The sequence below is a fragment of the Saccopteryx leptura genome, chromosome 2, assembly GCF_036850995.1.
Source record: "Saccopteryx leptura isolate mSacLep1 chromosome 2, mSacLep1_pri_phased_curated, whole genome shotgun sequence".
Taxonomy (NCBI): Eukaryota; Metazoa; Chordata; class Mammalia; order Chiroptera; family Emballonuridae; genus Saccopteryx; species Saccopteryx leptura.
This window is the reverse complement of record NC_089504.1, coordinates 158,373,245-158,394,551: the sequence shown is the minus strand read 5'-3', so window position 1 is coordinate 158,394,551 and position 21,307 is coordinate 158,373,245. Positions and strand designations below refer to the sequence as shown.

At 39.0% G+C, this 21,307-nt stretch overlaps 1 protein-coding gene across 1 annotated transcript in view; it reads right to left on the bottom strand.

Moving 5' to 3' along the window:
* Positions 1-21,307, bottom strand: part of RNF17 (ring finger protein 17) — a 162,140-nt gene that overhangs the window by 48,637 nt on the left and 92,196 nt on the right. The window contains exons 17-21 of the mRNA XM_066365810.1: positions 13,029-13,179; positions 9,004-9,119; positions 7,370-7,490; positions 2,835-2,955; positions 766-993 (exon numbers count right to left, since the gene is read on the bottom strand). Of these exons, the coding sequence (XP_066221907.1) occupies positions 766-993; positions 2,835-2,955; positions 7,370-7,490; positions 9,004-9,119; positions 13,029-13,179 (737 nt within the window). The remainder of the gene's footprint in view (positions 1-765; positions 994-2,834; positions 2,956-7,369; positions 7,491-9,003; positions 9,120-13,028; positions 13,180-21,307) is intronic.

Sequence of the window (21,307 nt, the reverse complement as noted above, 5' to 3'; positions counted from 1 at the left end):
TCTGATGTCCTTATCACTATCTGCTAACACTAAATATATATATATTTTTTTCTGAAGCTGGAAATAGGGAGAGACAGTCAGACAGACTCTCGCATGCGCCCGACCGGGATCCACCCTGCACGCCCACCATGGGGCGACGCTCTGCCCACCAGGGGGCGATGCTCTGCCCATCCTGGGTGTCGCCATGTTGCGACCAGAGCCACTCTAGCGCCTGGGGCAGAGGCCACAGAGCCATCCCCAGCGCCCGGGCCATCTTTGCTCCAATGGAGCCTTGGCTGCGGGAGGGGAAGAGAGAGACAGAGAGGAAAGCACGGCGGAGGGGTGGAGAAGCAAATGGGCGCTTCTCCTGTGTGCCCTGGCCGGTAATCGAACCCGGGTCCTCCGCACGCTAGGCCGACGCTCTACCGCTGAGCCAACTGGCCAGGGCGACTAAATATTTTATTTGTTCATTGTCTCCCCCTCTACAAGACTTTAAACTCCATGACAGCAAAGACTTGTCTATGTTTTTACTACTGTATCCCAACACCTAGAACACTGAGTGTCAAATAAAAGGTGCTCAATTAGCATCTGTGGAATCAGTGAATTCTAATATAGTAAAAATAACCAGTAAAGATACTATTTGTATACTTTGAACTAGTTAAAAGTAGACTATTTAACAAATAATTTTGCTACTTTTAAAATTCTACATTTATCTAGGTCTTTTAAACAACATACAGAAAAAAGAATAAAACCATTTGCAAAATATATTTTCTTTATATCTTATACCTATTAAGTAAGTTTTCTGTTAATAACCACTGAACATAAATCTTTCCAGGAGATACTACATTACAGATATGCACAGGCAGTTCCTTATTGTAAAGTGACTGAAGATACTCATTAGGTAGAGATTTTGCAGTCACAGAATCTAAACTGTTCACTTCATTTGAAATAATTTCTTCTGGAGAAGGATCCCACACTTCAATATGCTTTCTGGAATTATCTTTGATGGTGCATCTGAAAAATAACAAAACCCATTAGCAACTTAATAATAATAAAAAAAAATAAAAAAAAACCCATTAGCAAAAAGAGTACTTTGAAAAACTATTGTTTTTATTTGTTTGCATTTGCTTAGATCTAGTGAGGAATGAGTTTCAGCTGTGACTCACTTGCCTTCCCAGTTTTGATAGGAACAGCAACTTGAATCTAGAAGAGTTCTTAGCTACCACCAAAGCAAGCACAAAAATAGAAATCTAAAAGCCAAACTTTTTATCTTAAAAACACAGTTAAATAACAACTTTGCTCATAATTTCACCATCTCCCACTGATAATTTGTACTAACAAAGGAGAAGAATTATTCAGCTATTTTGGTAACATGAATAATTCTCCTTGGCTCAAAAGTATCAATGTTTGCTGATGAGGATACAGTGGAAAAGTATTGCTATTAAAGGGTGTTTAGGAGCAAAATTATTGAAGAGTTCAGAATATTTAAAAAGTCGTATTAGTTCAGACTTAACCACAGATAATTAGATGTCATTTTCTATTTCTATAATGAAAAAACTTATTAATAGTATCTTTTCTCTTAAACTTACCGGGATGACTAATTTTTGCTGTTAAATCTAATGTCTTTACTTGACATGAAGGCTAAGCACTAGCCAGCAGCATAACTCAAAGAAATACAAGGTTCCATGGCCTAGAAAGAACTGTATCTCTAACTTTTGGCTACAACAGAAGCAACGAAGTAATTTGATTACCTGACTTACATGTCTATGTAACTATTAATATTGATGAGTAACTGAGGGCATGTTCACAGCTTGATACATAAATGTTATCACCTTCTGTGTGCTAACCATACTTTATGACCAGAAGGACAATTAAAATTTTTTTCAGCTTTTCTGAGGTATAGCTGATGAATGAATTTGTAACACATTTAAAGTATACATGCATGTTTTATCAAAATCCGTAACTGTGTACCTTAAAAGGGGTGAATTTTTATTGTATGTTAACATCTCAATAACTTTGACTTAAAAACTCAGTCTAATATATTTGTTTCCTCTCACCTTTCTCTCCCTCACTTAAGACCCACAATGGCCCTCTCTCTTCTGCTGCTACTGGCTCTCTCTTGTTAGGGAATGGAGAGGAAGCAAGACCAGTGCTCCACACATGATTATAGGCTTCTGCTGGTCAGTGCTTCTCTGGCTCACCCTGACTGGTGTTGTGTACGGCTGTTATCAAATACTGGCTTGCTTGAGGGTTATATGTGGGAGTTCTTCAGAAGACCCCTCAAGGTCCCTAGAATGAATAAATTGCTTTGTTTTGAGTCCAGACCCTCCCAACCTCTCCTTATCACCACTCTGCCCTTATGCTTCTGGGGTCATCTCAACCACTGGCCTGTCCTGGGTATTAGCACAATGGCTCAAGCCTGGTTCTCCTTCTAAGTATGCACTTGAACCCAGGAAAAATTTACATTTCTCCAAATGAGATTGTGGGGTACTCTACCAGTACACTTACTCTGTGTCCTGCCATTTCTCTTCCTAACTCTCTTCTCATGCAGCTACAAGAGGCTGCCTAAGCAGACGTTATGTCTAGAAATAAGATGCCAGAATCCTTTTCTAACATACAGCTTCAATCTCTAAGAGTTATTCTCATGGTTTCTGGGTACCTTAGAGATGGAGGGAAAAGCCACTTTATTCTCCATTAGACTAATGACTTCAATTATTGCTCCCCAACCCATTAAGAGGGAAAATCTCCCACCTATGGCCCAAGTGATACCCCAAGAGCAATGACATGCCAGTTCTCCTTCTTGTGAATAAAACGTTACCTATGAAATATAAATGGAAGTTTACAGGTCTACTTACCCTACTTCATAAGATGCTAGGCCCTCTTTGACTAGCTGATCATTAATACTAGTAGGAGTCATTCCAGCAGCACCAAGAGAATCGAAAAGCTCAACTAAGAGCACATTGTCTTCCAGAATTTCTGTAAAACCATTAAGACTAGTTTGGGAAAAGAAATAGGCCACAAAAGATACTAAATGAGAAATTTTAAAAATTGGAATGGAAACCTAATTTTATTCATTTTGTATACATGAAATTTTTTGCTAAATAGTATCAGTCTCTCTCTAGGCATAAAAGTAGCATTTTGCAGACATAAAAGAATTAAATGTTCATTTTAGGTCATTGTGTGCTGTCCTATAATGAACCAAAGCTTAAAGCTCTTAGATTCAGAATAATATAAATTGACATGATTAATTGAAAAATGCTTCTTTTGTTGTTTTTACACTGTTTGTATCACATTCAAAAGGACAAAAACATCGATAAAAGTTAATTCAGGCCAGTGGTTATTTGCAAACGTTTAAGGTTTTTATAAAAATGGCACAAAATTTAAAACAACAAAAACTCAATCTAGAGCCCTTAATCAACTGGATTTAGGACATACCATCTAAATTTCTTTTAGAAAACAAGGTTGGTGGATTGGGCATTAGATCTATTTCTTAAACTAAACTAGGGAGTTGGCTGAGGGTAAAGTTTCCATCTCCTAGGCCTACTTATTTATTTACAGTATATAGCACAGAGAATCTGCTCAATGAGTACCTGAAGAAATGACAGGCATTTTTTTAGGCAATACATACTTCTATGCATGGAGATCTGTTTATGCCTATAGCTTCTACACAGTAGTAGCTGGTACCTGCTAGTCAGAGTAATGATTCCAAATAAAAAAAAATACTATTACTAGAAGTAACATCCTTTATCATATATTCATAAGAACACATATTAGAAAATGTTTTTCAAGAACTTAAAAATCATTCCTAACTACTTTTCAGTGGATTAGATATATTATCTAAAAACAAAAGGCTGAGAGCCTCAATGAGCTTTGATCTCCTTACTTTCTGCCTCTCTGTTCCCTTTAGTTCTCTGATTTCCTACTTCCCATGCAATGAGTTCTTTATTCCAATAGGCTTTCCCTGTGTTCTGTACCTTCACCACCTCCCTGCTCTGCTCCTAATTAAAATTTAAATGCTCCTTGCTTTATAAGGTAACAATGAATATTAATGGGAGGCTCTCATTCTCATCTGTGGTAGTTCACTTTCTTATGTCTTGAACTTTCAATTTCATTGTTGCCCAAGGTAGTGGGGAAAATTATTCTATTGAGCAAGGCTTTCTGGCACTCTTTAAATCAAAATGATCTAGGTTAGTATATAGTAAACAAGTATTTGGATGCTGTTAGTATAACAAATAATCAAGTGAGAAAGAAAAAGAAGGAGTCAAGAAAGAAATCCAGGGCCTGACCAGGCAGTGGCACAGTGGATAGTGTTGGCCTGGGATGCTGAGGACCCAGGTTCAAAACCCCAAGGTTGCTGGCTTGAGTGCAGGCTCACCAGTTTGAGCATGGGGTCGCTGGCTTTAGCATGAGATCATAGACATGACCCCATAGTCGCAGGCATGAGCCCAAAGGTCACTGGCTTGGAGCCCAAGGTCGTTAGCTTGAGCCCAAGGTCACTGGCTTGAGTAAGGGGTCACTCGCTCTGCTGTAGGCCCACCCCTCCACTCAAGGCACATATGAAAAAGTAATCAATGAATAACTAAGATGCTGTGATGAAGAATTCATCTCTCTTTCTCCAATCTGCCCCTGTCTGTCTGTCTCTCTCACTGGAAGGAAGAAAGGAATGAAGGGAGGGAGGGAGGGAGGGAAGGGAAGTGGAAAGGGAAGTGGAAGGGGAAGTGGAAGTGGAAGAGGAAGGGGAAGGGAAAGAGGCAGGGGAAGGAAGGAAAAGAAAGAAGAAACAAACAAACAAACACAGTAAGTAAGGTCTTGATGGGCTGTCAATGGGAGGAAACATTCATGCAAGGAGCTAAAAATCAAGGGAATAAATACCAAAAGAGAAGATGAGAAGAAGAATCATCTAGTTTAGTCAGCTCAAAATCAGTGGAGGTTACTCAAGGACTAAGAGTCCTTAATTTATTGCTCATATCAGAGAAGCCAGATATAAAAATTCTACAGACTAAGTATGCAACTTCTATAATCATATTCCCCTCAACAGAACTATTTCTTCAGGACACTTTCTTATATCAAAGTAAATAAATGATCATATATGTCACCATTTCTAATCTACGTGACCTTGAGCAGTTGATCTTTACGCTGCAGTTGCCTCATTATAAAACAGGCTAATAATCTTATGATGGTTGGGTTCATTTACTGATAGTATGATAAAAGTGAAAAAATGGATATAGAAAAATTTCTCTTAAAAACCCCATAAAATGCCTGACCAGTGGTGGCGCAGTGGATAAAGCATCAACCTGGAAACGCTGAGGTTGCTGGTTCAAAAAACCCTGGGCTTGCCTGGTCAAGGCACATATGAGAGTTGATGCTTCCTGCTCCCCCCCCTTCTCCTTCTCTCTCTCCCTTCTATATAATGAATAAATAAAATCTTTTAAAAAAACCCATAAATCAACCTAAGCAAATATGGCCTTGAGTATCTTGCACATTTAAACCAACATAGCCAATGTCAGTCACAACTTTGGAACATATCAAAACCTCAGATAAATAACAGATTCCCAAAGCTCTATATTCCAATCTATTGACCAGACATGTAGAACTCTTCAAATTAGAAAAGTTGAAGATTTTTAATACCTCCAGCAGATTCTGAGGCAGCATCCTACAAACAGCATTACTATCCTGAAGTGGAAGATACACAGGTCCTCAAATAACATCATTTTATTAAACTCTGAAGAGATGTCATAGGAATTTAACTCTTGTTTATATCAATTAGCCTATGGTAAAATTAGTTTCATTATATGTTCTTTTGCTTAAAGTCTCAGAATCTGTCGATGATGTTAAATGAGGACTGACTGTGATTATTCATTGTAAAGGAGACAGATACTATCTATATACCATATAGTATATCTATCTATCTATCTATCTATCTATCTATCTATCTATCTATCTATCTATCATCACAGTGGTAGTCAACCTGGGCATTCCAGCTTTCATGGTGGGCGGTAGCAGAGCAACCAAAGTATAAATAAAAAGATAGATTTAACTATAGTAAGTTGTTTTATAAAGATTTATTCTGCCAAACTTAGCAAAAATTTGACATAAAGTACTTGGTAAGTAAGTATTATTATATGCTTTAACTTGCTGTAACTCTGCTTTATAAATTTTATAAAGTAAAGTTACTTCCCTACTTTATAAAGCACCATTACTGTGGAACTGATGGGCAGTTAGAAAATTTTACACTAACAGAGATACAAAAGTTGGCGGTAGGTATAAAAAGGTTAACTACTCTTGATCTATCATCTAACTCATGTCAATTCAGACCAAGTTTTGCCATTAAAGTTTTGACTTTCACTTGTTGGGTTACAAAATTGTTGGATACTGTCAGCCTATGTCTTGGACGCAAACTACTTAAAAAAAAAGTAACTTTTCAAAATATGCAGAAAGGCCTGACCTGTGGTGGCGCAGTGCATAAAGCGTCAACCTGGAAACGCTGAGGTTGCCGGTTCAAAACCCTGGGCTTGCCTGGTCAAGGCACATATGGGAGTTAATACTTCCTGCTCCTCCCCCCTTCTCTCTCTCCCTCTCACTCTCTCTCCTCTCTCTATAATGAATAAATAAAAAAATCTTAAAAAAAATATGCAGAGAGCCTACTGTTCAGTTCACTTAAGTCGAATAAAATAAAAAACAAACAAAAACTATTTACCAGTTATGGCTCATTTCCCCTCACTTTTCTGCAAATTAAATGTTGACAACTATCACTGTGAAATGAGTGTCAAGAGTCCTAGCAAAAAGGCAAACAAAAAGAAGAAAAGCTAATTCCTAGCTTTAGGGCTTTCAAGAGGCCGTGTTAAGGGTGACTTGACCTTTAATGCTAATTTTTGCCTCATGTGCTGATTTGAGACTCTAGAACAGGGGTTGGGAACCTATGGCTCGCAAGCCAGATGTGGCTCTTTTGATGGCTGCATCTGGCTCGCAGACAAATCTTTAATAAAAAAATAATAACGTTAAGAATATAAAACATTCTCATGTATTACAATCCATTCATTTCCTACCGCTCATGTTCATGGTTGTGGGTGGCTGGAGCCAATCACAGTTGTCCTCTGGGACAACACCAAATTTTTAATGATAATACGTAACGTACATGGGTTGTTGTATGGCTCTCATGGAATTACATTTTAAAATATGTGGTGTTCATGGCTCTCTCAGCCAAAAAGGTTCTCGATCCCTCTCTAGAACCTGTAGAAGGTATTACTCCATTTAACTTAATTTCAATAAAAGTTACCTTGCAATACTCCTATTGATGACACACTGAACTTATTATAAGATCTAGTGAATGTTATTCTCATTTAAAATATGTATGATCACAGAGCAAAAATTAAAAATAAAAATAGCTTACTAATGACTGAACATGTCATAAATTTATCTTGAGTTTTTTCTTCAAATTTTTCTTTCACTGTTTTGGACCACTGCAACGTCCCTTTACATGGTTCAATATAGGCCAACTTACATTTAATTGCCTGTGTCAAACAAAATTGCACCATTAGGAAAGTAAACTTAATTTCTAGTTATTTTAGAATTAAAGTTTTAATAAAGTGTATTCAAACTAAACTTTTTGAATTTAATATTCAGAAAATAAATAAATGTGCAAGACGTCTATAAATGTATTTTAAAAATGCAAATAATCAGAATCAACAGTTTATGTGATTGAATAAGTTACTGTACACTCACAACAACAAGCATCCATTAAGAATTACTGATCCTGCCCTGGCCGGTTGGCTCAGTGGTAGAGCGTCGGCCTGGCGTGCAGAAGTCCTGGGTTCGATTCTGGCCAGGGCACACAGGAGAAGCGCCCATCTGCTTCTCCACCCCTCCCCCTCTCCTTCCTCTCTGTCTCTCTCTTCCCCTCCCGCAGCCGAGGCTCCACTGGAGCAAAGATGGCCCGGGCGCTGGGGATGGCTCCTTGGCCTCTGCCCCAGGCGCTAGAGTGGCTCTGGTCGTGGCAGAGCAACGCCTGGGAGGGGCAGAGCATCGCCCCCTGGTGGGCAGAGCGACGCCCCCTGGTGGGCGTGCCGGGTGGATCCCGGTTGGGTGCATGCGGGAGTCTGTCTGACTGTCTCTCCCTGTTTCTAGCTTCAGAAAAATACCAAAAAAAAAAAAAAAAAAAAAAAAAGAATTACTGATCCTTATGTTATGTTGTTAAGTGAGAAAATCAGATGATAGGACTACCTACAGTCTAATCACATAATTGTTAAAAGCATGATAATGCATTTTAGAAGTTCTTTTAAAAAAATATTGAATAATTCTAAGTGATTACTTTCATTTTGCTTATTGATATTTTCAAGTTTTTCCTATAGCATTCTACCCATTTTTAAAATGAAAAATATTGTTCAATAGCAATTCAGGGGATTCCAGGAGAAGTTTTTTTCTCATTCTCCTTGACATCTCTCCTCTTAAACATTGATTATATACACTTAAACATAAATAGGGTCACAATAAAGTACTTCTGTAATGAGCTTTTTGTTTTTTTCACATAATCTGTCAAGACTCTTACCATGTTTTATAGATATTTCAAAATAACATTAAAAGCTGCACATCAGAAAGGTCTTATTAAGACACAAACATATATACATATATATACATTAATAAAAATGTTTATTTGCTAAGATACATATATTATTTCTTTTTTAAACTGATATGAGAGAGAGAGATACATCCATTTGTTGTTCCACTTATTTATGCCATCACTGATTGATTGCTATATGTGCTCTGACCCTGTATATAAAGATTGAACCTGCAAACTTGGTATATTGGGACGATACTCTAACCATCTCAATGGTTATCTGACCTGGGCCATATGTTATTTCTTAAATAGCATCTACAGCAACTTTTTTCTATAGTCAATGTAATAGAAATTGTTTATAGACAAAAATAGTAGTTACTAGAATATTTCTATGGTAAAAATGACTTTGAAAAAATACTTTCATATATGTGTTAAAATGCTAACCCACTGATTCAAAATAAGTAGATTACCTTCTCTGGGGGGTTCAGAAACTCATCTTTTATTTTACGCATTTCTTTAAATGTTATTTTTGCAGTGTTGCCAAAGTCCACATATTTAACTTCAACTTCCCGATGTCCAGGCAATCCTTTAGAATTTATGAAATTAGAAATCACAAACTTGAAAAAAGAAAACAATCTAGCAAAATTCAGACTGATTTATAGTCAAGTAGGTTAGAATACTGCTATGTTCAACATACAATTCTAATATTCTTTAAAATGTAAAAACGTTTTTCTAATATGTGAACTTCAAAAAATCAAACATAATACATAGTTATTCAGACTTGGTGAATGAGAAACTAACAAGATATCGAAAGGACAACCAAAATCAGGATAACAAAATAACTATCAAGTGCTCAGGGTTATGGCCTAAATCAGGGGTCGGGAACCTATGGCTTGTGAGCCAGATGTGGCTCTTTTGATGGCTGCATCTGGCTCGCAGACAAATCTTTAATAAAAAAGATAATGTTAAAAATATAAAACATTCTCATGTATTACAATCCATTCATTTCCTACCGCTCATGTTCATGGTTGCGGGTGGCTGGAGCCAATCACAGCTGTCCTCCAGGACAACACCAAATTTTTATTGGATAATGTGTAATGTACACAGGTCATTGTGAGGTCAGGAAATAAACTTTAATCAAGTAGTCAGCTAGCTAATTGCAGAAACCCTTTTGACGAAGAAGATGGCTAAAAGAAAAAAAGATGAGGAGTATCGTACTTTTCAGCAGGAATGGACAGAGGAATTCGCCTTTGTGGAGAGAGCAGGTTCTGCAGTATGTCTAATATGCAATGATAAAATTGAATCTATGAAACAGTAAAAAATAAAGCGGCACTTCGACACACGCCATACTACATTTGCATCAAAATATCCAGCGGGGGACAGCAGGAAGAAAGCATGTCAAGAGCTACTGTGCAGAGTACAAGCTAGTCAGCAGCAACTCTGTGTTTGGATCCAACAAGGTGACTGGAATTCGGCTAGCTTTGCTGGTGCTGTGTGACTGAATGCTATGTGACTCTAAGAAAACTAATAACTCCAAGATATTACCCTGAGCAAGTTAATGCTTCTCTCCTACCCTCATTATTTTATCTGTAAAATGGGTACACCAAAAGAATCAAATTTTGTACAAGTTTTTTTTTTTGGAATTTACATATTTAAAATATTTTTACAAAGTACCAGGCACAAAGCAAGTAGTTAAGTGTTGACTATCAACACAGGTGATTGAATAAGATTTAATAATCAAACTAAAGCTTTGTTCATAGAATGATAATTAACTAAAAAATATTTTAAAACTTATTTTAGGGCCCTGGATGATTGGCTTAGCAGTAGAGCTTTGACCCAATGTGTGGAAGTCCTGGGTTCAATTCCCAGCCAGGGTACACAGGAAAAGTGACCATCTGCTTCTCCACCCCACGCCCTTCCCTCTCTCTTTTCCTCCTACAGCCACTGCTCGAATGATTTGAGCAAGTTGGCCCCAGGTGCTGAAGAAGGCTCTCTGGCCTTGCCTCAGGTGCTGAAATAGCTCAGTTGCTGAGCAACAACAGAGCAGTGGCCCCAGAGGGGCAGAGCATCACACTTTAGGGGACTTTCCCAGTAGAATCCTGTCGGGGCACATGCAGGAGTCTGTCTCTCTGCCTCCCTGCCTCTCACTTAAAAGTAAATACATAGGCCCTGGCCGGTTGGCTCAGCCGTAGAGCGTCGGCCTAGCGTGCGGAGGACCCGGTTCGATTCCCGGCCAGGGCACACAGGAGAAGCACCCATTTGCTTCTCCACCCCTCCGCCGCACTTTCCTCTCTGTCTCTCTCTTCCTCTCCCGCAGCCAAGGCTCCATTGGAGCAAAGATGGCCTGGGCGCTGGGGATGGCTCCTTGGCCTCTGCCCCAGGCGCTAGAGTGGCTCTGGTCGCAACATGGCGACGCCCAGGATGGGCAGAGCATCGCCCCCTGGTGGGCAGAGCATCGCCCCTGGTGGGCGTGCCGGGTGGATCCCGGTCGGGCGCATGCGGGAGTCTGTCTGACTGTCTCTCCCTGTTTCCAGCTTCAGAAAAAAAATGAAAAAAAAAAAAAAAAAGTAAATACATAAATAAAAACTTATTTTGGGGGCTATTGTAAAAAAACAAGCAGACGGACCTCTATGTCAATCTAGTCTCTATATTTGGTATAATTTCTATATACAAAAGAAACTTCTGAAAGATAAAAACACCAATAAATTTGAATGAAGACCTAACACAAACTGACCTTTTTTATAAAAACTCAAAATACATAGTTTTAGTTTCTCTCAACACATGTATCCAATGCTTCCAAACTTGTTACCATCATTTTCAAATTTAAGGACTGATACTTTATATACTTTCAATATGGCACAAGTACAGGCACTCTCTGCTCCTTAGTAGAGTAGAAACAGGTGGAACAATATAGGTACTCAAAATGACATTTCAAACTTATGCCCTACAGTAACTGAGGTGACTGAGAGGTCTCTTGTCCCTATAAGGTAAGAAGGCGAGGGAAACTCTTCTTACCTCCATGGACTCTTCATCTAGAAGGATATTCTCAAATGTACCAATACCATTAGAGCTTTATCATTCATTCCTTAAGTCTCCAAATGAAGATGCTTTTTTAAACAAAATAAACTAACAGATAAGCGATGAAATTAAAGAGCACTTTTCCACCCAAATTATCAATCACACATGAATGGGGAGTCAGGAGACATGAAAGGTCTCAAACTTTATTCTCTCTGAGGAACAATCAGAAGATGTTCCACCAAAATGAGAAAACTGAACAGGTAAACATCAGATCCAGAAAACAAGAGATCCCACACAGAGAACAATGAAGTGTATGGCCAAGTGAAATAAATTCCCAGAATAACAAAAGTGTAAGCCTAGAGGACAAGCAGTTCAACTGGAGCAGGAGACAGAAGAATATTTTCACAGTTAAAAGAAAAAAAAAAATCAAACTAATATGACCTGAAAATCTAATCACATGAAAAGTTGTTTTGAAGTATTAAAAAAATGTCACCATAAGTTAAAAGAAAAAAGTGAAAAATTGATGCAATTATTAACTCAGAATTAAACAAAGTATACTTTATGGCTTACCAGTGAAAATATTTACATAGAATATTAATGTAACCAAAAACTGTCAAATAACTATAGGGGCTAAGAAGGGGACAAAAGAGCTATAAGAGATCTAAAACTTATCTAACAAAATAGATAACGTCTAAGACTGAAGTATCAACAAAGTATTATATATTATTTAGAAGAAATAACACAGGGAAATATCAAAAGAAATTGCTAAAAGAATTAAAAGTATTTGCTTTTTAGGAGGACAGTGAAGTATAAGTTGTTTAGCACTATTTAATTTTTTTTTTTTTTTTTTTCTTTCATTTTTCTGAAGCTGGAAACAGGGAGAGACAGTCAGACAGACTCCCGCATGCGCCCGACCGGGATCCACCCGGCACGCCCACCAGGGGCGACGCTCTGCCCACCAGGGGGCGATGCTCTGCCCATCCTGGGCGTCGCCATGTTGCGACCAGAGCCACTCTAGCGCCTGAGGCAGAGGCCACAGAGCCATCCCCAGCGCCCGGGCCATCTTTGCTCCAATGGAGCCTTGGCTGTGGGAGGGGAAGAGAGAGACAGAGAGGAAAGCGCGGCGGAGGGGTGGAGAAGCAAATGGGCGCTTCTCCTGTGTGCCCTGGCCGGGAATCGAACCCGGGTCCTCCGCACGCTAGGCCGACGCTCTACCGCTGAGCCAACCGGCCAGGGCTAATTTTTTTAAAAAAGTAAACAAAGCAGACTTTAGAAAACAAAAAAATGGTCAAATTAAATAAAATGTAAGGAGCCAGAGATTCATTCCCCAACATTATCACTAGCTTTCTAAAGATACATGACAGAGAAAAATGATAAGATCAAATAATATCATGCCCAAGATTCAATTTGTACCAGCTCAATGGGATCAGTTTTTAAGCATAACAATTCACTGTAGAAATATTGTGCAATTGCCTACCAATGACTTTTGCTCGGTACCAAATTCCATCTTCAAATTTGGCTATACAAGCTTGATCTTGAACTGGACAGAGGATTTTCAGATCTTCCCCATCTTCGCTGTTATAGAAATCTTCAACTGTTTTCAGAAATAAAAATTCCAGGTCCTCTAGCTAAGAAATAGAGAGATTAAAACACTCTGGCTTCACAGAAACTTAAAATTTGAATGCTGCATGTATTACAGGCACTGCTCATAAAATTATGAAATGTTAGAATTCAAATTAGATATAAATTGTTATGTAATTTAAATTTGAAATAATTTATTTCAGAAGAAGCATATAATATTAGCATAGGCCAAAAATTTTAATATCACATTCCTCCAGATATCTTATTTGTATATCCTTCTAGATATTTTCTACACTTCCCATACTTTTGCTTTAATAAAAAATGAGACCATACCATATGATATGATAACCTGCATTTTTTTTTATCAATTCCCACATTTTCTACTTCAGTAAGTGTTCCTACTAGTTCTTTTTTAGTTCAATAAGTGTACTTCCAGACTGTATTTAGATATACCAAACTGACCAAAACAAATATCTAATACAAGACTATGCCCTGTATCTGTTTATCTCAGTAAGTCTCATGTAGTAGTGTTCCTTTTTAAATGACCCTGTCATACTGAAGAGTCTGCTATTTTTCTGTAGAATATCCTAACTTTTGGATTTACATAGTTATGTCTTTATGCTTTTATTTGGCTTATTGCTTTACTGAATTAGATCTATCCCCTGAACTTCCCAAAAGCTGAAAGTTAAATCTACAGGTGTGATGGATTTAACCCAACCCTTTTTGGCTAGTATTCAATATATATAACTAAAACCATTGCTACATCAAAACACATATTGTTACTGAACCACTATGACTGTGCTAACTTGCATCTATGGATTGGAATGATGATACTGACTCCTCCATTGCAGTTACGTTCCCCTGTTGGCCACCAAGTCAGTCATGCAGTGCTACTTTGGCATCATGTCCAGTTTTCTATCAACCATCCATCTACTGGTTTTCAAGTAAACTGATAAAATATTTAAGTCAATAATTTTAGTAGGGTTTACAAAATGACCACTTTATTGAATAAAATGAGCTTTCTATTATTAAATGAAACTATTTAGTTATTTTATTTTGAGAGAGAGGAAGGAAGGGATGGGGGAGGAGAGAGAAAGAAACATTAACTTGTTCCACTTAGTTATGCCATTGACTGCTTCACATATGTGCCCTGACTGGGGTTCAAACTAGCGACTTTAGGATGGAACAAGTGATCTCAAGTGCTCCAGCATGATGCTCTACCAGGGGTCCCCAAACTTTTTACACAGGGGGCCAGTTCATTGTCCCTCAGACCGTTGGAGGGCTGCCACATACAGTGCTCCTCTCACTGACCATCAATGAAAGAGGTGCCCCTTCTGGAAGTGCGGCAGGGGCCAGATAAATGGCCTCAGGGGGGCCGCATGTGGCCGCGGGCCATAGTTTGGGGATGCCTGCTTATCCACTGTGTCACTGGCCATGGCCTATTTGACTACTTTAAATCTTAGTTCTAAAGTTCATATAGTACCTAAAACATAGTTCTTGAAACAAAACAAAGTCAAAGATAAATGTTTGATTACTTCTCCAAATACCAATTCTTTATTATTATTATTATATAACTATTAAGTGAGAGTCAGGGAGGCAGAGACAAACTCCCACATGAACTCTGACCAGTATCCATCTGGCAAGCCCCCTATGGGGTGATGCTCTGCCCATCTGAGGCTGCTGTATGTGAGAAGAGACCATGGAGCCATCCTCAGAGCCTGGGACCAACTTGCTCAAACTGTTTGAACTATGGGTGTGGGAGGGGAGGAGAGAGAAAGAGAGAGTGGAGAAGCAGATGGTCACTTCTGTGTGCCCTGACCAGGAGTTGAACCTGGGACTTGCACATGTTGGGCTGATGCTCTATGGCTGATTTAACCAGTGAGGACCTCCAAATACCTTTTTTTTTTTTTTTTTTTTTTTGTATTTTTCTGAAGCTGGAAACGGGGAGAGACAGACAGACTCCCGCATGCACCCGACCGGGATCCACCCGGCACGCCCACCAGGGGCGACGCTCTGCCCACCAGGGGGCAATGCTCTGCCCCTCCGGGGCGTCGCTCTGCCGCGACCAGAGCCACTCTAGCGCCTGGGGCAGAGGCCAAGGAGCCATCCCCAGCGCACGGGCCATCCTTGCTCCAATGGAGCCTTGGCTGCGGGAGGGGAAGAGAGAAACAGAGAGGAAGGAGGGGGGGGGGGCGGGGGTGGAGAAGCAAATGGGCGCTTCTCCTGTGTGCCCTGGCCGGGAATCAAACCCGGGTCCCCCGCACGCCAGGCCGATGCTCTACCGCTGAGCCAATCGGCCAGGGCCCAAACACCAATTCTTAAGGTTAAAAAATCCATATCAACTGGCAAAAATATTAGATTTTTCTCTTTTGTGAGTATAATAATGCTGGTGGAAATTTTCTGAATCTTTCATTTTCTGTCTTATTTAAAATTACTTTAAAAACTACTTTAAATAAATGTTCTTATCTTTTATTTTGAAATACTTATTATTCATATTCTTCCATTAACAGGTTATCCAAAGTGAACACTGAAATATTCAACAGAGGATGGCAATCACTGAAATAATAAACCATGAAGCTCCAAGCTATCATTCTCCCACAGAGACACTGAAAATTCTAGAAATCATTTGAACAAAGTTTGTCAGAGTCTGGAAAACAGCCAAAGGTCTACAACAACCAAGCAAACACTCAATCAAGCTCTTGGCATTCAAGGAAATCTCCATAAAACATTTGCTGAACACAAGCTAAAGGAACAGAGTCTGATCATACACAAGGAATAGTCTTTGCAAAAACAGTCTGGAAAAGTCTCAAAACAAACCAACAACCATAGTCTTCAACAATTTAAAAAAATCCAGCAAACCTGCGGGAAATCTGATTTTCAGAAAACAGAAAATAAACGAACAAAAACTGCCCCTAAGGAAGCCCAGATAGTGGACTTACTAGATCAAGACTTAAGAACAGATGTCTTAAATGTGCTCAAAGAGCTAGAGGAAAACATGAGCAAATAACTAGAAGAAACTAGGAAAATTATTAAGAAAGGACCAAAATGAAAATATCAACAGAGACAGATATTATAAAAAGGAATCAAATTGTGGAGTACAATAGCCAAAATAAAAAGTATAATAGAAGATTCAAGAACAGAGTTGAACAGGCATAAGAAAGAATCAATGACTATGAAGACAGGGCAATTGAAATCATTCAAAGGGAACAGAAAGAAAATTAAATGAAGTGAACAAGAGATTAAGATACTTGGGGTACACTAGTAAACACACTGATACCTACATTATAGGAGTCCCAGAAGGAGAAGAGAGAAATATTATTTGAAGAAATAATGCCCCAAACTTCTCAAATTTGATTAAAGACATGAATCTATACAGTGGTCCCTTATCTATCACAGGGGTTAGGTTCCAGACCCCCCGTGATAGGCAAAAATCTACAAAGTAGCAACCTTATATTTTATTTCATTTTAATATTCTTTTAATATGTGTTAATATTTTTATATTGTTTTCAATTCTTTAGGCTAGAAAGTATTTATTTTATCACAAAAATAATTAAAATATTAAATATATAAAAATACCTATATACTGCAAAATCCACGATATAGCAAAAAATCTGTGATACAAAATTAGATATATACAATTTAAAAATCCACGATGCAGTGAGACCGCGAAAAGTGGACTGCGATACAGCAAGAGACTACGGTAAATCCAAGAATTTCAGTATGCTTTAATCATGCCACTCCAAAGAATATATGTTGAAGTCATAACCCCATAGCTCAGAATGTGACCTTATTTAGATAGGGTCTTAACAGAGATAATCAAGTCAAAATGAGGTGATGGGATAGGTCTTAATCCAATACAATTGGTGTCCTTATTAAAAGGATTAAGTTTTGGTGGCAAAGAGACAAAAACACAGGAAAATGCATGTGAAGATGAAGGCAGAGACTAAGGTGAAACAGATGCCATGGAGCACCAAAAATTTTCTGCTAAACACCATAAGCTAGTACAAAGGCATGGAATAGATTCTCGCACACAGCCCTCAGAAGGAACCAACCTTACTGATAACTTGATCCTGAACTTGTAGATCCAGAACTGTGGGACAATCAACTTATGTTTAAGTCACTTAACTTGTGGAACTTATGGCAGTCCTAGGAAATGAATGCAGATTTTGGTTCTGGAAAGTAAGATATTGCTGCAAGAAATACCTAAAATGTGGGAGTGGCTTTGGAATTGGGTAATGGGTAGAGAATGAAGAGTTATGAGGTGACTAAATGAAAAAGTACAGATTACCCTGAAAAGACTGTTGGTAGATATATGAACATTCAAGATGCTTCTGGTGAGATCTCAAACAAAGTGAGGAACATGTTATTGGAAGTGAGAGGAAAGGTAATCCTTGTTATAAAGTGGTAGAGAACTAAACTGAATTGTGGTCCGTTTGATGGAAAGTAGAACTTGGACAGTTAACTGAGGAGAACTCTAAGCAAAGTGTTGAAGTACAGCCTGCTTTCTCCTTGTTTTTTCCAATGAAATGTGAGAGGACACGGATAAATTGAAGAAGAAATATACTTAACTTAAAGGAACCAGAACTTGAAGCATTTAGAAAATTATCAAACTATCCATACTGCAAACTATGAAAGCATGTTGGAGAAAACACCAAAGGTATGGCTAGGCACTCCTGGCTCAAGAGATTGCAGGTGTGTTAGGTGTAGATAGAATCAACCATCTCAGCAGAAATACTGCCAGCTTCAACTGCAAGGGACAGAGATGGAAATAAATGAAAAAGGAAGAAAGTGAGCTGATAAAAGCTATTGGCCATGAATGTGTGTTATCTTTCAAGAAATGGGAAGAATACCCTGAAGGTGGTTCAGAGACTGAGGGGCATGGCTGTGTCTTCCTCTATTCTGGATTTGGGGTCTTGCCCTGGGTTTCAGAAGGTGAGGACAACTCCTCAATTCCAATGGGTGAGGCTGCTGCCAGGGCTGAGGGGGCCTAGCCACCATCTCAGTGAGACTAAAGAACAGAGCATCTAGTCAAAAAGGATTATTTTCCAGTCATAAGAATCTGTTAGAATTTCCCCTCCCAGTTTTTAGATGTGTCTGGTCTCATAGACTCAGAGATGAAAAGAAATTCTGCTCTAGTTTTAGTGATACCCAATTCTTACTTATAGCTGATTTATATGGGGAAGATTTGAGATTTTCACCTGAGTAGATGCTGGAATGGTTAAGATTTTTTGGAATGCTGGGATGGGGTAAAAGTATTTTGCATGTGGGAAGGAAATTAATTTTTGATAGAGCAAAGGGTGAACTATTATTATGAGTTGAATTGTATCCTCCCCTCAAAATACCCTAGAGCTCTAACCCTCTCAGTACTTCAGAATGTGACCATAGACACTTATTTGGAGGCAAGGTTTTTACAGAAATTATCAAGTTAAAATAAGGTTCTATGTGGGATCTAATTCAATATGACTGGTGTCCATTTAAAAATAAATGAAGAATATAGTGGAGATGACATCAAAGTAATGGCGGCCTGAGAGGTACTCTTGATACCTCCTCCCCTTGAAATTCCAACAAATTTATAACACAGTGAAGGAATCCTAGTTGGGCTCACAGATGTTCCTGAAAGATCCACACACCTAATGATGGAACTAGTTGAAAAAGGGGGTGGAATATAAAACACACCTGCGGTCTGCCCCAAAGGGAATCTTGGGCTGCCAGGGTGTTTTTGTTTGTTTGTTTTTTTGTGACAGAGACAGAGAGAGACCAAGAGAGGGACAGATAGGGACAGACAGACAGAAAGGGAGATGAGAAGCATCAATTCTTCACTGCAGCATCTTAGTTGTTCATTGATTACTTTCTCATATGTGCCTTGACTGGGGGGCTGCAGTAGACTGAGTGACCCCTTGCTCAAGCCAGCAACCTTGGGCTCAATCTGGTGAGTCTTGCTCAAACCAGATGAGCCCATGCTCAAGCCAGCAACCTCGGGGTTTCAAACCTAGGTCCTCCATGTCCACTTCAACGCTCTATCCACTGCACCACTGCCCAGTCAGGTATGCCTGGATTTTGTCTGTCAGGAAATGGAGAGGGAATCCTGGAGCAACTGGGCCACCTTCTGTTTAGAGGAACAGAGAGATAAAGGGGCACAGGGGGTGATACTAAACCAAAGGGGCAGCAGAACAAGGGGTCATGGCAAGTGTTCCCGTGGTTGTCCCACAGCCTACAATTGGTGCAGAGACAGAGAAAACCAAAGTGTGGCACCCAGGCCTCCCAAATCCCACCTCCCTCACCATGTGGGGTACAGAGTGGCAGAGACAGACCTCACAACTAACTCTCCAGAGATACTCTTTTCCCTAAAGAACAGAAATGCTCTGTGTCTGGTCCCCTGCTCTGTTGAGACATAGGGAGGAGCACCAGGAGGCCTGAGATTACCATTGCTAAAGCCATAAAGCCCCACCCATCAATGTGACTGGCAGCCTTGCCTACATCACTGCAACAGCAACATCTCAGCAGAGGACAGCCCAGGAATTTCACAGAGCTAAATTTTGTAATACAGTTACACTTACTGGAAGAAAAGAGTAAGCTCTCAAAATTGAAATTTATTTTTCCTTTTCTTCTTTTGAATTTCATTTTTTAAATTTTTAATATTTTTTATTCTTATTTTCTTGTGGGTGTTTTCTTTGTTTATGATTTTTTGGAGGTTTTCTATCTTTTCTGTGGTTATCCTTTTTTACTTGCTATATTTTAAAATTTTATATTTCTATTGTATTTTTTCAATTCTTATTTTTCATATTTTTAGTTGTTTTTTGTTAAGCATTCTTAACAATACCACTGTCAAATGGCATCAAGAGAAGAAATCAAATAATATGGCACCACAAGACAGAGATGTAGTTCATAAATACAGTAAAAATCTCAAGAAAAAAATGTCAATCACATGTAAATCTTGGAGTTAAACAATAGAGAATTAAAAATGAGAGTTCTGAAAATACTCAGTGAGACGTGAGAAAACACCAAGAGGCAATTTAATGTGCTCTGAAAACAAAATGAGTACCTCACCAAGAAGATTGAAACTTTAAAAACAGTGATGAAGAACTCAATATATGAACTGAAAACTGAGTTAGCAAATTTAGCTAATAGAACCAGCTAGATAGAGGAGAAAATCAGTGACATCAAAGACAGACAACTATAGATGATAGAGAAGAGGAGAGAGACTGACGATATAAAAAAACTGAACAAGCTCTATAAGAACTGTCAGACTCCATCAGAAAGAACAATATAAGAATAATGGGTATATCAGAAGAAGGAGAAAGGGAGAAGGAAATGGAAAGCCTATTCAAACAAATAACTGATGAGACCTTCCCAAGCCTATGGAAAGAGAGCTCTAAGTCTAAGAAGCAAACAGAATGCCGAGTTACCTCAACCCAAATACACCTTCTACAAGGCACATCATAATAAAATTGTCGGCCTGACCTGTGGTGGTGCAGTGGTTAGAGCATCGACCTGGAAACGCTGAGGTTGCCGGTTCGAAACCCTGGTCTTGCCTGGTCAAGGCACATATAGGAGTTGATGCTACCTGCTCCTCCCCCCCTTCTCTCTCTCCCCTCTCTATAATGAATAAATAAAGTCTTTAAAAATAATAATAATAATAAAATTGTCAAAAATCAATGAAAAAGAAAAAATTAAGGCAGCTAGGGAAAAGATGATCATAACAGATAAAAGAAGATGCATTAGGTCAGGGGTCCCCAAACTTTTTACACAGGGGGCCAGTTCACTGTCCCTCAGATCGTTGGAGGGCCAGACTATAAAAAAACTATGAACAAATCCCTATGCACACTGCACATATCTTATTTTAAAGTAAAAAAACCAAAATGGGAACAAATACAATATTTAAAATAAAGAACAAGTAAATTTAAATCAACAAACTGACCAGTATTTCAATGGAAACTATGGGCCTGCTTTTGGCTAATGAGATGGTCAATGTGCTCCTCTCACTGACCACCAATGAAAGAGGTGCCCCTTCTGGAAGTGTGGCAGGGGCCGGATAAATGGCCTCAGGGGGCCGCATGCGGCCCGTGGGCCGTAGTTTGGGGACCCCTGCATTAGGTTATCATCAGACTTCTCAGCAGAAGCTCTACAAGACCAGAAGAGAGAACTCAAACATTCAAAGTCTGAAAGAGTGGAATT